This window comes from Pelophylax lessonae, assembly GCF_965119305.1.
Source record: "Pelophylax lessonae genome assembly, chromosome: 12".
Classification (NCBI taxonomy): domain Eukaryota; kingdom Metazoa; phylum Chordata; class Amphibia; order Anura; family Ranidae; genus Pelophylax; species Pelophylax lessonae.
Window position 1 is genome coordinate 41390718 of NC_138779.1, and position 14616 is coordinate 41405333.

The following is a 14616-nucleotide window of genomic DNA, read 5'->3' on the forward strand; positions in this document are numbered from 1 at the left end:
TTAAAGATATCCATAAAAAGTGTAGTTTAAAGTTTGCCACAAGCCACCTGGGAGACACACCAAACATGTGGAAGAAGGGGCTCTGGTCAGATGAAACCAAAATCAAACTTTTTGGCAACAATGCAAAACGTTATGTTTGGCGTAAAAGCAACACAGCTCATCACCCTGAACACACCATCCCCACTGTCAAACATGGTGGTGGCAGCATCAAGGTTTGGGCCTGCTTTTCTTCAGCAGGGACAGGGAAGATGGTTAAAATTGATGGGAAGATGGATGGAGCCAAATACAGGACCATTCTGGAAAAAAAACTTGTTGAAGTCTGCAAAAGACCTGAGACTGGGACGGAGATTTGTCTTCCAACAAGACAATGATCCAAAACATAAAGCAAAATCTACAATAGAATGGTTCACAAATAAACATATCCAGGTGTTAGAATGGCCAAGTCAAAGTCCAGACCTGAATCCAATTGAGAATCTGTGGAAAGAACTGAAAACTGCTGTTCACAAACGCTCTCCATCCAACCTCACTGAGCTCGAGCTGTTTTGCAATGAGGAATGGGCAAATATTTCAGTCTCTCAATGTGCAAAACTGATAGAGACATACCCCAAGCGACTTACAGCTGTAATCACAGCAAAAGGTGGCTCTACAAAGAATTAACTTAAGGGGGCTGAATAATTTTGCATGCCCAATTTTTCAGTTTTTTATTTGTTAACAAAGTTTGAAATATCCAATTAATTTCGTTCCACTTCATAATTGTGTCCCACTTGTTGTTGATTCTTCAAAAAAAATTACAGTTTTATATCTTTATGCTTGAAGCCTGAAATGTGGCAAAAGGTCGCAAAGTTCAAGGGGGCCGAATACTTTCGCAAGGCACTGTAATCTAGCAAGGGTTGATTTTCTGACTAAAGTTCCACTTTAAGCATTCTAAATTTGAATGTGATTGGTGATTGTGAAAAGTTTTTTACCACTGATATCAGGCTTTCGACTGTATATGTGGTAGACAACAAATGGCGTGTTTGAAAATTCCTCTCCTGCATTGCAAGCAAGTGTACTGAAATGTTACTCAAAAAAGGGGGTAGGGGTTGACTACAACAATGCCTGGATTAAAAACTCAATTACTGAGAAGTTGGCTACATCTCAAGGCTTCGTTTTCTGTTTTTTAAAAATATGGATGTGAGATGATGGATAATGGACTATTAATGGCTCACATGGTGGAATCTAGTTGGTTATGCTGATTGGCTTTGGTTCGGAGGTTTTTACGTAACCAGTGGCTTCTTTAGGAACCCTGGGTAGAATCATAAGGTAAGTAAATCAATTATGCGGTAACACTGCTAGTCAATAGAATCCAAAATAAAAATCCTTTAATTCATAGACAAGATGACATGGTAGAACACATCCAATGCATTTCTGAGGTTAAGTGCAGTCCAACGTCATCAGAGCTCTAAGGGCTGATTGTGCATAAAGGATTTTACTTGTTGGGTTTTCTGCATTTAAAAGAAGTAGCATCTTCTTGGGAAAAAAGTGTTGACTGTTTAATTCAATGTCATCTTATTTATTAACTTTAATTTCAGACTGTAAAAACTGGCAGCGCGGCCCTAGCATTATTTTTAGTTTCGACTGTATACATCCAGGGAAGGAGAACCTTCAGGTTGGGAGGTCAATACAACCAACTATGGGTTCCTTTCTGACTGAGCTCCAAGTAGGGAGAACTCACCAATCAGGGCCAGCAGCCCAACATATATTGTTGGTACTGGCATAGTAGTTGGGGGGACAAATGCCCTCTGACCATCAGCCCAGTCACCCCGTATACATCTTTATTACTGTATTATTTGTTTTTACAGAGTAATATTTCCAAGAATACACACAAAGATGATAATCAGGGATTTAGAAGATGTTGCACCTCCCCCTTTATATATATAATATATTAATATTATTATTCCAAATATAATGATTTTTAATGACATTTTAATATTGCTATATTTTATTACTTTTCCTAAAAAGTGGAGCCCATTGTTTTGTATGTAAATTGCTCATTTGGAATATTTTATACCATTAAGAATAATTTACTTGTTTTTTTGAGTATTGAGAACTGAGCCTTTTTGACATCCAAGGATGTATTATTATAGCAATCAGGGGGTTCAAAAGCTCTAGCGTTTAGTTTTTAGCTTTATTATAGAAGTTATTCAGGTGACTCTAAAGCCAACTAATCACTTCTGCAAATCTTCATCGGGGAATCTTGTATTAAAAACAAGATCATTTCTGGTTGCCCACAGTAACCCATCAACATATTTGTTTTATTTACAGTTGGTAGCTGATTTATAAAGAACAAGAAATTTTCTTAGAGCATTTTTTACACACAAGTTTTAAAAATGGTTACCTGAATCAAGGAGCCTCTTCAGCAGATTTAAAGATGGCTGGTAATACTAAAATATTAACATATTATATTAATTTTATATATATATTAATATTAATTATATAATATTATATTATATATTATTATTAATATAGACGAGTGCCTTAGTACTATGTAAACCTGAAAGTACTTAGCCATGAGTACTTCTAAACTCATATTGCCCCGCCAGGAAAACTATAACCGTTTTGGCTCAATTTTTGTTCAATTTCTTTTTATGCAAAATAAATTAACATTAAATATAAAACATTAATTGAAATATGTGTGTGCAAGTAGTGCGCTCCAATGCAAATTAAATAGTGTGCAAAAGTGTATAGGTATATATGTAATACCCAATTTTTTTTTTTACCACAACAGAAGGTGGAGTAAGGTGAATAAGGTGATAAAGGTGATAAGGTGTAAGTGCTAAAAAAGTCCCTAAATAATTAAAAATAATTATAATTATATGTGCTCATTCTCTATTTCCAAAAAATAACTTAAAAATTAAACACAGTATTAGAATGTTTTTTGGGGGAAAAAAGAATGCATATAATAATAAAACATCAAAAATTATACAATTAGTTTTGACAATACATAAAGTGCACAGTGCTTAGTGCAAAAAAGTCTGACTTCAATAAATTATTTCCTAAGCGCCTAATCAGGGATGAGTGTCACTGCTCTTTGACCTAAATTGTGTAATACAGGCTTCTTTTAGTATCAGCAAAGACTCAAAGCTAAACATGTGAAGGAAACTAAACTCACCCTACTGGCCCTAAAGGGGTTTGCAAAATAATCTGAAAATTTTTTATATTTGGATGACTGTATTAAAGGTTTTGGTTTTAACCAATTTACCACCGGAGGATTTTCCTGCTTTACGTCCAGGCCACTTTTTGTGATTCGGCACTGTGCGACTTTAACTGACAATTGCGCGGTCATGCAACGCCGTACCCAAACGAAATTGACGTCCTTTTTTTCCCACAAACAGAGCTTTCTTTTGGTGGGATTTGATCCCCTCTGCGCTTTTCATTTTTTGCGATATTAATAAAAAAATGCGACAATTTAGAAAAAATAACAATATTTTTCTACTTTGACAGTTAAAAAAAATCCAATATATTCAATTTTTGTCATATATTTAGGCCAAAATGTATTTAGCTACATGTCTTTGACAAAAAAATTCTCAATGAGCGTATTTTTAACCGCTTTAAGACTTTGATATTTTACCCCATTCCTGACCAGGCCATATTTTGCAATTCGGCACTCCGTTACTTTAACGGACAATTGCGCGGTCGTCCGACGCTGTACCCAAATTAAATTTATGTTCTTTTTTCCCCACAAATAGAGTTTCTTTTGGTGGTATTTGATCACCTGTGCGATTCTTACTTTTTGCGCTATAAACAAAAAAAGAGCGACAATTTTGAAAAAAATAACAATATTTTTCACATTTTTAATATGAAATTCCCCTCAAAAAAATGTAAAAATCAAAATTTGAATGAATACAGCGGGAGCGAGCCTCCGGTGGCGCGTGCGACCGCCCACAAGGGGAGGAGTCCAGCGACGTAGGTCTATGTCGCTGGACGATAATGAGCCACTTTGCCGCAGTACCCTCAACGTGAGCGTTTGGCAAGTGGTTAAAGTATAAGGGATTTCAGAGTGCTATGTATTATACTGCAAGATTCAGGCTCTTTCAGGCCAATTTTGTAAAACAGTGCAAAGTGCAATACCCTTAACTACCACTCATAACCCATCTCATTCTGGTCTAACTTCAGTAAAATGAATTCTGATTGGTTGCCACAGATTACTGCACTTTGCTGTTTACTAAAATTCTTGTTTGACTTTTTACATAAAGTCCCTAGTGCATAGTTCCTATACAGCGGAATTTATCCCCTTGGAAGATTTCATAATACCATTATTAACCGCCTGCTGAGTGCCCGCCGCAGATATACTGCAGCATGCTGGCTCGGCTGCGCATACCCCATACCAATACGTCGCTCCTCCAGCAGCACTTGTGCGGCCATTCGCGAGAGGGGAAGCTGATCTGTGGGGCCGGCGGTGGCAATTGCCCCCAGGCACCCGCGGTCACTCCCCGGGAAGACGGAACGGCGGTCTGCCGTTGTAAACACGGCAGACCGTTGTTCTGTAAATAATAGGCACAGAGCTCCTGTGTTCCTCCTATTTAGAAACACAGGTACCTGTGTTGATCCAATAAGCCCACCCCCCTCACAGTTAGAGAACACCCCCCTTGGCTCACATTTAACCCTTTGATCGCCCCTGGGCTATCCCCTTCCCTGCCGCTGTCATTATTACAGTAACAGTGCATATTTTTAGCACTGATTACTGTAGTAATGTCACTGGTACCTCCAAAAGTGTCAAAAATGTCAGTTAGGGGTTTTCACATTTTAGATATTTTAAGATTTAACGCCACTCCATTTTTTAGTTATATTTGATTGTGTATACAGGTGTTGGCAGCTTGAACCCTCTATTATTTTGGTACACAGTTGTTATCTGTTTAAAGTGGTTCTATTTCCCCCTTTTTTTTTTTTTTTTAGCCCAATGTTACACAGTGTAGCGCACACGTTTTTTCACTTTTCAATAGTTAACCACTTGCCGACTGCCTAACGCCGATCTACGTCGGCAGTCAGCCCCTCACAGGCAAAGTGACGTAGGGCTACGTCACTAGCTTGTGAGGGTCTAGGGAGCGAGCGCGCGCCCCCGGAGGCGCGCTCCCGCTCCCGTGTGGTCACGGACCCCCCCGCGCGTGTGACCGGCGGACCCGATGTCCGCCGGTCACTCGGCGATCGGCGGGGGAGAGGGAGAATGTCAGGCAGCTTGTGTAAACAAGCCACCTGTCATTCTCCTTGCTGTTAGGATATTGATCACTCGGATCTAGTATGTAGATCCGTTGATCAGTGTCCATACAGCTCAAGCCCCAGCCAATCACAGTAGAAAGCACGCCCCTAGGGATACACACAGCCCCTCCCTCCCAAATAAAGTTAACCCCTTCACTACCAGTGTATTTTTACAGTAACAGTGCATATATATAGCACTGATTACTGTAGAAATGTCACTGGTAACCCCAAAAGTGTCAAAAATGTCAGTCAAGGGTCCGATCTGTCCGCCCCAATGTCGCAGTACCGCAAAAAAAATCGCAGATCGCCGCCATTACACGTTAAAAAAAAAACAACAAAAATGACAGAAATCTTTCCCTTTGTTAGTAAACGCGATAACTTTTGCGCAAACCAATCAAAATACGCTTTTTGCGATTTTTTTTACCAAACATAGGTAGCATAAAACAAATTGGCCGAAAAAGTAAAAAAATTTTGATTTTTAAATTTTTTTTGGGGGAATTTCATATAAAAAAATGTGAAAAATATTGCTATTTTTGCAAAATTGACGCTCTTTTTTTGTTTATAGCGCGTGATCAAAAAATCGCACAGGTGATCAAATACCACCAAAAGAAAGCTCTGTTTGTGGGAAAAAAAGGACGCCAAATTCGTTTAGGTACAGCGTCGCACGACCGCGCAATTGTCCGTTAAAGTCACGCAGTGCCGAATCGCAAAATACCCCCTGGTCGGAATGGGGGTAAAATCTTCCGGGGCTTAAGTGTTTAAAAAAAGCCATTGCATTGAGTTATCATGGTATGCACTGTAAGGAGCCTAAAATGACTAGTCATTAAGTAAACAGTAAATTAGAACTCACATTTTCACCCCCCTCCATTTAGGAGAAAAAAAAAAAAAAAATATATATATATATATATATATATATATATATATATATATATATATTTATACACTACTGTGCAAAAGTTATAGGCAGGTGTGAAAAAATGCTATACTTTAAAGCGGTTGAATCCTCAAAACAAAAAAAAAAACAAAGGCATAATGAGTTAGTATGCATCACATACTAGCACAATATGAAATACTTACCTTAGAACGAAGCCCCCACACGGTCGCCCAGACACCGCTGAGGCAGCTGACATCTTCCCTCGGTTTCTTTTCCGGGTTCAGCAGTTCCAGGGCTGTGAGTGGCCCGGAGCCGCGATGACGTCACTCCCGTGCATGCGTGGGAGTTCACTTTCTGGCTAGGAGCTTTGACAGTCTGACAAAATACGCCGGACCATCAGAGCCCATGCGCCGCTGGTGTCAGCGGCTGCATGCAGGCTTATTATAGGCCTTATTATAGGCTTACCTGTAGGTAAAAGTTAAAAAGTTAAAAAGCGGAGTATACTACCGCTTTAAGAAAAGTTTTAAGAAAAAGAAGAAAAAAAATGTAAGAAAAAAAAAAAGAAATAGAAGTGTTAATAGTTTATATTATATCAATTAACAAAATTGAAATTATAAAAAAACAGAAGAGAAATCTAAATCAAATCAAATCAATATTTGCTGTGAACGCCCTTTGCCTTCAATACGCTCTAACAACTCTAATCCTACAATATGGTTTTAATCCAAAGGGTAGTCACACCCAATATTGATTTGACTTGATTTTGATCTTTCTTCTGTTTGCTTACTTTCCATTTTGTAATCTGATGAAAATAAACCATTAAAATCTATATTTTTGAAACCATTCTTACTTTACAGCATTTATTCACACCTGCCTAAATTTTTTACACAATACTGTGTATATATATATATATATATATATATATATATATATACACTTTTTTTAAGGCCGTTTTTCAGGTCCGTTAATATCATCTTCTTCTTCTCCGGCAGCGCTGATGAGCGGTCGTTCCACCTCTACTGAACAGAGATCACATAATGTGTGAGTGTCATCCTCCCCGGGGGAGGGTCCATGACATTCTGGGCTTCAGAGGAAATGGGAAAAGACTGGTGACCTCTAGTGGAGGAAATTAATTACTGTGGCGGACAGCTCCAGAATAAAGGTGAGTAATGCAGGAAAAACTGATACGTTAAAAACTAGAGTTTCATTTTGTGGTTTGAGCCAAACCTTATTTATCCGCCATGTCTAAGAACTGGTAAGCTACAAAATATTACATTTTTGTTCTTGGGTTAAGATATGCTTTTATTTAAAGTGTAGCTCCACTTTTGTTAAGAAAAAAAAAAAACATTCCTCTCTAGGGGATCTCTGTACATTACAATGATTTTAAAAAACGTTAATGCAGATTCCTACTTTTTGTTATTCTGAAGAAATCCGTGTTTGTTTCTCTGTGCCTCTGTACTGAGTGGGTAATGGGAGTGGTTTCATAATTATCTATCAGCTGTGGCAGCTGCATCCCTTTAGACGTGTTCCTATTGGGAGTATCTCCCCAAAAATGACATTTCTGTTGCAGGGGATGCCAGAAATCCGACTTTTATGTAAGGCAGATATCTGGGAAAATTGGTGAGCCAATCACACAAGCAGGAAATTATGTTTCTGGGGTGTGGTCAGTATACATTCTGTGTATGGAACAGCTCCAGGTAGCCATATTGGATTGCATTTTCAGAAAATTACAACTGCTGCAGATTGAAAACGAAAGGTAATTTATAATAACATTAAATTACAATATGATTTGTGTTGCAGTTGTATACGCTATATTGTTTTTTTTTCTTTATTTGCAATTTTTTTCAACCACAAAAGGGGAGTTACCATTTAAAGGGGTCCAATAGGTGAACTCCCAGGAGCTCAAAGCAATCAATCAGATTTGTTCTTTGTCCTTTAAAATAACGCAGTGCCGAATCACAAATGTGGCCTGGTCATTAAGGGGGCAAATCTTGCGGAAGCTGAAGTGGTAACAGGGGTCCAATAGATAAACTCCCTGGAACTCAAAGCAATCAATCAGCTTCTTCCTTTCATTTTCAACCCTGCACTTACGTTATGAAAGGGGGGATCCCTTTGCATGTTATGGGCCTGATGGACAGTCCTTGCAAACACACCAAAACTGCCATCTGCAGTGCAGTGTATGAAAGGTTCTGCTTTAACCTGTTGCTGACCACCCATCGCCTTTTTACTGCAGCAGGGTGGCTGCGCAAACCGACATATACCTACGTCAGTCACGTGCCTGCAGCTATGGGGCACGCTCCCGCCCCCATTTGTCAGCGGGGAAGGCAATGTATGGGGCAGGCGGCTCCGATTGCCTCCTGACACCCACGATCGTTCCCCGCTGAGAGAGAAGGGCGGTCGGCTGTTGTAAACACAGCTGACCGTTCTTTTGCCTTGAATGATCACAGAGCCCCTGTGATCCTTATATATAGGATCACAGGTCTCTGTGATCATTTCCCACGCCCGCACCCCACAGTTAGAATCACTCCCCTAGGCTCACATTTAACCCCTTGATCACCCACAGTGTTAACCCCTTCCCTGCCAATGTCATTATTACAGTAACAGTGCATATTTTTAGCACTGATTACTGTAGTAATGTCACTGGTCCCCCCAAAAGTGTCAAAAATGTCAGTCAGTGGTCCGATCTGTCCGCCGCATTGTCGCAGTCCCGCTAAAAATCGCAGATCGCTGACATTATTAGTAAAAAATTAAAAAATAAAAATGACATAAATCTTTCCTGTAGTTAGTAGACTTTTGCGCAAACCAATCGAAAATACGCTTATTGCGGGGTTTTTTTACCAAAAATATGTAGCAAACAACAAATTGCCCTAAAATATTAAAAAATTTAGATTTTTACATATTTTAAAGGGGAATGTTATATTGCAGAAGTTGAGAATTATTGTTTTTTTTTTCAGAATTGTCACTCTTTTTTTGTTCATAGCGCAAAAAATAAAAATCGCACAGGTTATCAAATACCACCAAAATAAAGCTCTATTTTTGAAAAACAAAAGGAGGACATCAATTTTATTTAGGTACAATGTCGCACGACCGCACAATTGTCCGTTAAAATAACACAGTGCCGAATTGCAAAATATGGCCTGGTCAGGAAGGGGGTAAAATCTTCCGGTCTTAAATTGGATAAAACTACGCTCATTGAGAATTTTTTTGTCAAAGACATGTAGCTAAATACATTTTGGCCTAAATATATGACAAAATTGAATATATTGGATATTTTTTAACAGTCACAGTAGAAAATGTCAATTTTTTTGCAAAATTTTCGCCATTTTAAAATTAATATCGCAAAAAATAAAAAGCGCAGAGGTGATCAAATACCACCAAAAGAAAGCTCTGTTTGTGGGAAAAAAAGGACGTAAATTTTGTTCGGGTACAGCATTGCATGACCACGCAATTGTCAGTTAAAGTCACACAGTGCCAAGTTGAAAAAAGTGGCCTGGTCATTGAGCAGCAAAATCTTCCAGGGGCTAAAGTGGTTAAAGCGGTCCAATAGATGAATTCCTATCAGCTTCTTCCTTTCATTTTCAACCCTGTACTTATGTTATAAAAGGGGGGGATCCCTTTGCTTGCTATGTGCCTGATGGTCAGTCCTTGCAAACACAACAACAAAACTGCCGTCTGCAGTGCAGTGTATGAAAGGTTCTGTTTAACCGCTTGCCGACCGCCGCAAGTACATTTACTGTGGCAGTCAGCCCCTCCTGGGCAAAGCGACATAGTACTACGTCACTTGCCCAGGAGCCTGTAGGGGGCGAGCGCGCGCCGCCGGAGGCGCGCTCCCGTCCCCACTCGTTCACGGCCATCCCCGCGCGTGTGACCGACGGCTCCAATGTCAGCCAGTCACTCGCGATGTCCCGCTGGAGAGGGAGAAAGGCAGGCGGCTAATGTAAACAAAGCCGCCTGTCATTCTCCCTGATGTAACAGCAGAGAATAATACGATCCTGCTATGTAGGATCGTATGTCTCTGTGGTTACATCAAAAGCCACGCCCCTTGACAGTTAGAAGCACGCCCCTAGGGACACATTTAACCCCTGGATCTTTAATAAAGTTAACCCCTTCCCTGCCAGTGTCATTTTTACAGTAACAGTGCATATGTATAGCACTGATTACTGTAGTAATGTCACTGGTACCCCCAAAAGTGTCAAAAATGTTAGTCAGGGGTCCGATCTGTCTGCCGCAATGTCGCAGTCCCGCAAAAAAAAAATCGCAGATCGCCGCCATTACTAGTTAAAAAAAAAACATAAAAATGACAAAAATCTTTCCCTTAGTTAGTAAACGCAATAACTTTTGCGCAAACAAATCAAAATATGCTTATTGCGATTTTTTTTTTACCAAAAATATGTAGCAGAAAACAAATTGACCTAAAATGTAAAAAAATGTATATTTTTACATTTTTTTGGGGGGAATTTTATATAAAAAATGTGAAAAATATTGTTATTTTTTCAAAATTGTCGCTCTTTTTTTGTTTATAGCGCAAAAAATAAAAATCGTACAGGTGATCAAATACCACCAAAAGAAAGCCCTGTTTGTGGGGAAAAAAGGACGTCAATTTGGGTACAGCGTCGCACGACTGCGCAATTGTCAGTTAAAGTCACGCAAAATAGGCCCTGGTCTTTGAGCAGCCAAATCCTCCGGGGCTTATGTGGTTAAACTATGTAAATCAGAAGATTTACACTGAAGAACTTTATCCTTGTTATTTGTATTGCACCTCGCACGACTTTGCTCCTGGAGACAGCAGTCTCACACTACCTCCCCCTCATCTACTGGCTGAACGTGCTTTTTTTTTTTTTTTTTCAATTACTTTAGCATAGAATAGAATAATATTACGCAGCCCCTAAAAAAGCATATTTTACAACTGTTGCATGCTGCCAAATGTTAATTTGGCCGGGATGCCGTTCATTATCACACAGTCTATAAATAATCATGCAGGTCACACGCAGAATTGTGAGCTGAGCCAGGAGGCTGGCACGGCTGCATACATCACCGGATTGATTAAACATGAGGCCGTTATATATCAGAATAGGTGACACTTACCTGCCTCCATCACCTCGCACTGCTGTCCAAAGGCGTGCGAGAAGGTGACGGGCCCAGAAGCATCCATGGCTCTCAATGTCATGGGGTCTGACGGTCCAAAGCACCGCGCGCCTTGCTTGGTTAGCTATGTACGGCTTCCCAACCCTGTCAGCCCTGCTTCCAGACAAACAAATATTTATTGAGGGCTCGAGTTTTTTTTTTTTTGCAGGGATCCAGAAAGCGGTTCCAGCAGCTACATCCTCAGATGCAATTACTGAGAAGCAGAGAAGGAGATGCGAGAGGGGGGGAACGTCTCTGGCAGCTGCAGACGATCGTGTAAAACAAATGCAGTTATTACCTTGTAAATGCAATATCTGCATTTATTTTGGACATGTTGGTAAGCTTGGACATCCTCCCAAGCCTTAGGGCTGATCGACGGCTATATTTGTCCTACTTAAAATTCCAACAAGACGTTTGGGATCCCTGTATTGTTCGGGCTTTGTGACTGCAAGGCTGGTGTGTGACTGTGCTGCTTTCAAATGACTCAGTGTTCCCCCTTTATTTCTCCCCGCACACGATAAGAAAAATACATTTAATCTTTGATAAATGGCTGGCATTAAAAATTCACAAATGGTTGTGTCAGTCTGCAGCATAGAACTTGAGTTGACCTTGCAGAACAACAAAAGCAGTGGATTGTTGTAATGCACAGCAGCCAATCAGGTAAAAGCTTTAGGGCGTTCTCTGCACTCAGCCTAATGAAAGCTGATTTCTGGTTGGTTACTGTGCAGCGTTGAGGTTTGTGCCCATGTTGTTAAAGTGCACCTGTAGTTTTGCAAAGAGCATGCTGCACAGAAGGAGGGAAGAGAATATAAGTATGGCTCCTTTTTTCCAATAACTGTTGCATTTTAGAAAGGTTGTGTGACATTTAACCACTTTAAGACCGGAAGGATTTTCCCCCTTAATGACCAGGCCCTATTTTGCGATTCGGCACTGCATTATTTTAACGGACAATTGCGCGGTCGTGCGACGCTGTACCCAAATAAAATTGACGTCCTTTTTTTCCCCACAAATAGAGCTTTCTTTTGGTGGTATTTGATCTCCTGTGCAATTTTTATTTTTTGCGCTATAAACAAGAAAAATTCGATAATTTTGGAAAAAAAAAAACAATATTTTTCGCATTCTGCCATATGACATTCTCAAAAAAAAATAAAAAATAAAATTAAAAATCAATTTTTTTTAACAATTAAGGCTAGTGTTGAGCGAACACGGACTGTATTATTCGTGTTCGTACCGAATAATTGGATTTTTTTTACCCGAACACGGACACGGACACTTTACTGTATGTTCGGGTAAAAATCCGTGTTCGGTCGTTTTATTTCCGGGTTTTGCATGCTTTGGCGCTCTTTTCATGGCGGGCTTTCAACAGCCAATCAACAATCGTTTAACTGGTGTGCCTTAAGCCATCCCAGCCATGCCTGCAAATGTCTTAGTAGCTGTGATTGGCCGTCTGAAGCATGTGACCAAGTCTTTATAAGTTCGAGGCAGCCGCCGCAGCAGCGTCATTCTGCTGCTTAGCTAAGGGACAGAGCACACATCAATGTGCTGGCTGCTGATTAGGGAAAGATAGGCAGGAAAAAACCATTTGTGTCCGGATAGAATTGAGGGACAGGTCGGAGTGTTTAGGCAGGGCGAGTTGTAGGCATTTTAGGGATAGAGTCTGCTGAATTATAGGGTCAGTGTCTTCTACAAACTACAATCGATATTGCTGTGTGGGGGGTGGGGTGAATCTGCACTCAATCCTGATCTACGATCTCTTCTCAATCCTGTTAGGGACAGAGTCTGCTGAATTTTAGGGAAACTGTGTTCTACAAACTACAATCGATATTGCTGTGTGGTGTGGGATTGGAGATAGGCAGGTGTCAGTGATCCACATCCATTTTTCTGTGTGTGAGCTGCAGTGAACACAATCTTTTTGGGCTGCAGTGAACACAATCTTTTTGGGCTGCAGTGAACACAATCTTTTTGGGCTGCAGTGAACACAATCTTTTTGGGGTGCAGTGAACAAAATCTTTTTGGGGTGCAGTGAACACAATCCTTTTTGGTGTGCAGTGAACACAATCTTTGTGGGGTGCAGTGAACAAAATCCTTTGTGGGGTGCAGTGAACACAATCTTTTTGGGGTGCAGTGAACAAAATCCTTTTTGGGGTGCAGTGAACAACATCCTTTTTGGGGTGCAGTGAACACAATCTTTTTGGGGTGCAGTGAACAAAATCCTTTGTGGGGTGCAGTGAACACAATCTTTTTGGGGTGCAGTGAACACAATCTTTTTGGGGTGGAGTGAACAACATCCTTTTTGGGGTGCAGTGAACAAAATCCTTTTTGGGGTGCAGTGAACAAAATCATTTTTGGGGTGCAGTGAACACAATCTTTTTGGGGTGCAGTGAACACAATCTTTGTGGGGTGCAGTGAACACAATCTTTTTGGGGTGGAGTGAACAACATCCTTTTTGGGGTGCAGTGAACAACATCCTTTTTGGGGTGCAGTGAACACAATCTTTTTGGGGTGCAGTGAACACAATCTTTGTGGGGTACAGTGAACAGAATCTTTGTGGGGTGCAGTGAACACAATCTTTGGGGGGTACAGTGAACACAATCTTTTTGGGGTGCAGTGAACACAATCTTTGTGGGGTGCAGTGAACACAATCTTTTTGGGGTGGAGTGAACAAAATCATTTTTGGGGTGCAGTGAACAACATCCTTTTTGGGGTGCAGTGATCAAAATCCTTTTTGGGGTGCAGTGAACACAATCTTTTTGGGGTGCAGTGAACAAAATCCTTTGTGGGGTGCAGTGAACAGAATCTTTGTGGGGTGCAGTGAACACAATCTTTGGGGGGGTACAGTGAACACAATCTTTTTGGGGTGCAGTGAACACAATCTTTGTGGGGTACAGTGAACAGAATCTTTGTGGGGTGCAGTGAACACAATCTTTGGGGGGTACAGTGAACACAATCTTTTTGGGGTGCAGTGAACACAATCTTTGGGGGGTACAGTGAACACAATCTTTTTGGGGTGCAGTGAACACAATCTTTGTGGGGTGCAGTGAACACAATCTTTGGGGGGGTACAGTGAACACAATCTTTTTGGGGTGCAGTGAACAACATCCTTTTAGGGTGCAGTGAACACAATCTTTGTGGGGTGCAGTGAACAACATCCTTTTAGGGTGCAGTGAACACAATCTTTGTGGGGTACAGTGAACAGAATCTTTGTGGGGTGCAGTGAACACAATCTTTGGGGGGTACAGTGAACACAATCTTTGTGAGGTGCAGTGAACACAATCTTTGTGGGGTGCAGTGAACACAATCATTGTGGGGTGCAGTGAACTCAATCTTTGTGGGGTACAGTGAACACAATCTCATACTTCTGAAGATTTGAGGGTGCTGCCTGTTCC

The 14616-nt window shown here is 40.6% G+C and overlaps 1 protein-coding gene across 1 annotated transcript in view; it reads right to left on the minus strand.

The window, feature by feature from the left end:
- The window catches only part of LOC309568844 (uncharacterized protein), a gene marked incomplete at its 3' end in the record, with an annotated part of 663442 nt that extends 651949 nt beyond the window's left edge, over positions 1-11493 (minus strand). Inside the window, exon 1 of the mRNA XM_082274629.1 lies at positions 11192-11493. Within this exon, the coding sequence (XP_082130755.1) occupies positions 11192-11273 (82 nt within the window). The 5' untranslated portion in view covers positions 11274-11493. The remainder of the gene's footprint in view (positions 1-11191) is intronic.
- Positions 11494-14616: the final 3123 nt, after the last annotated feature.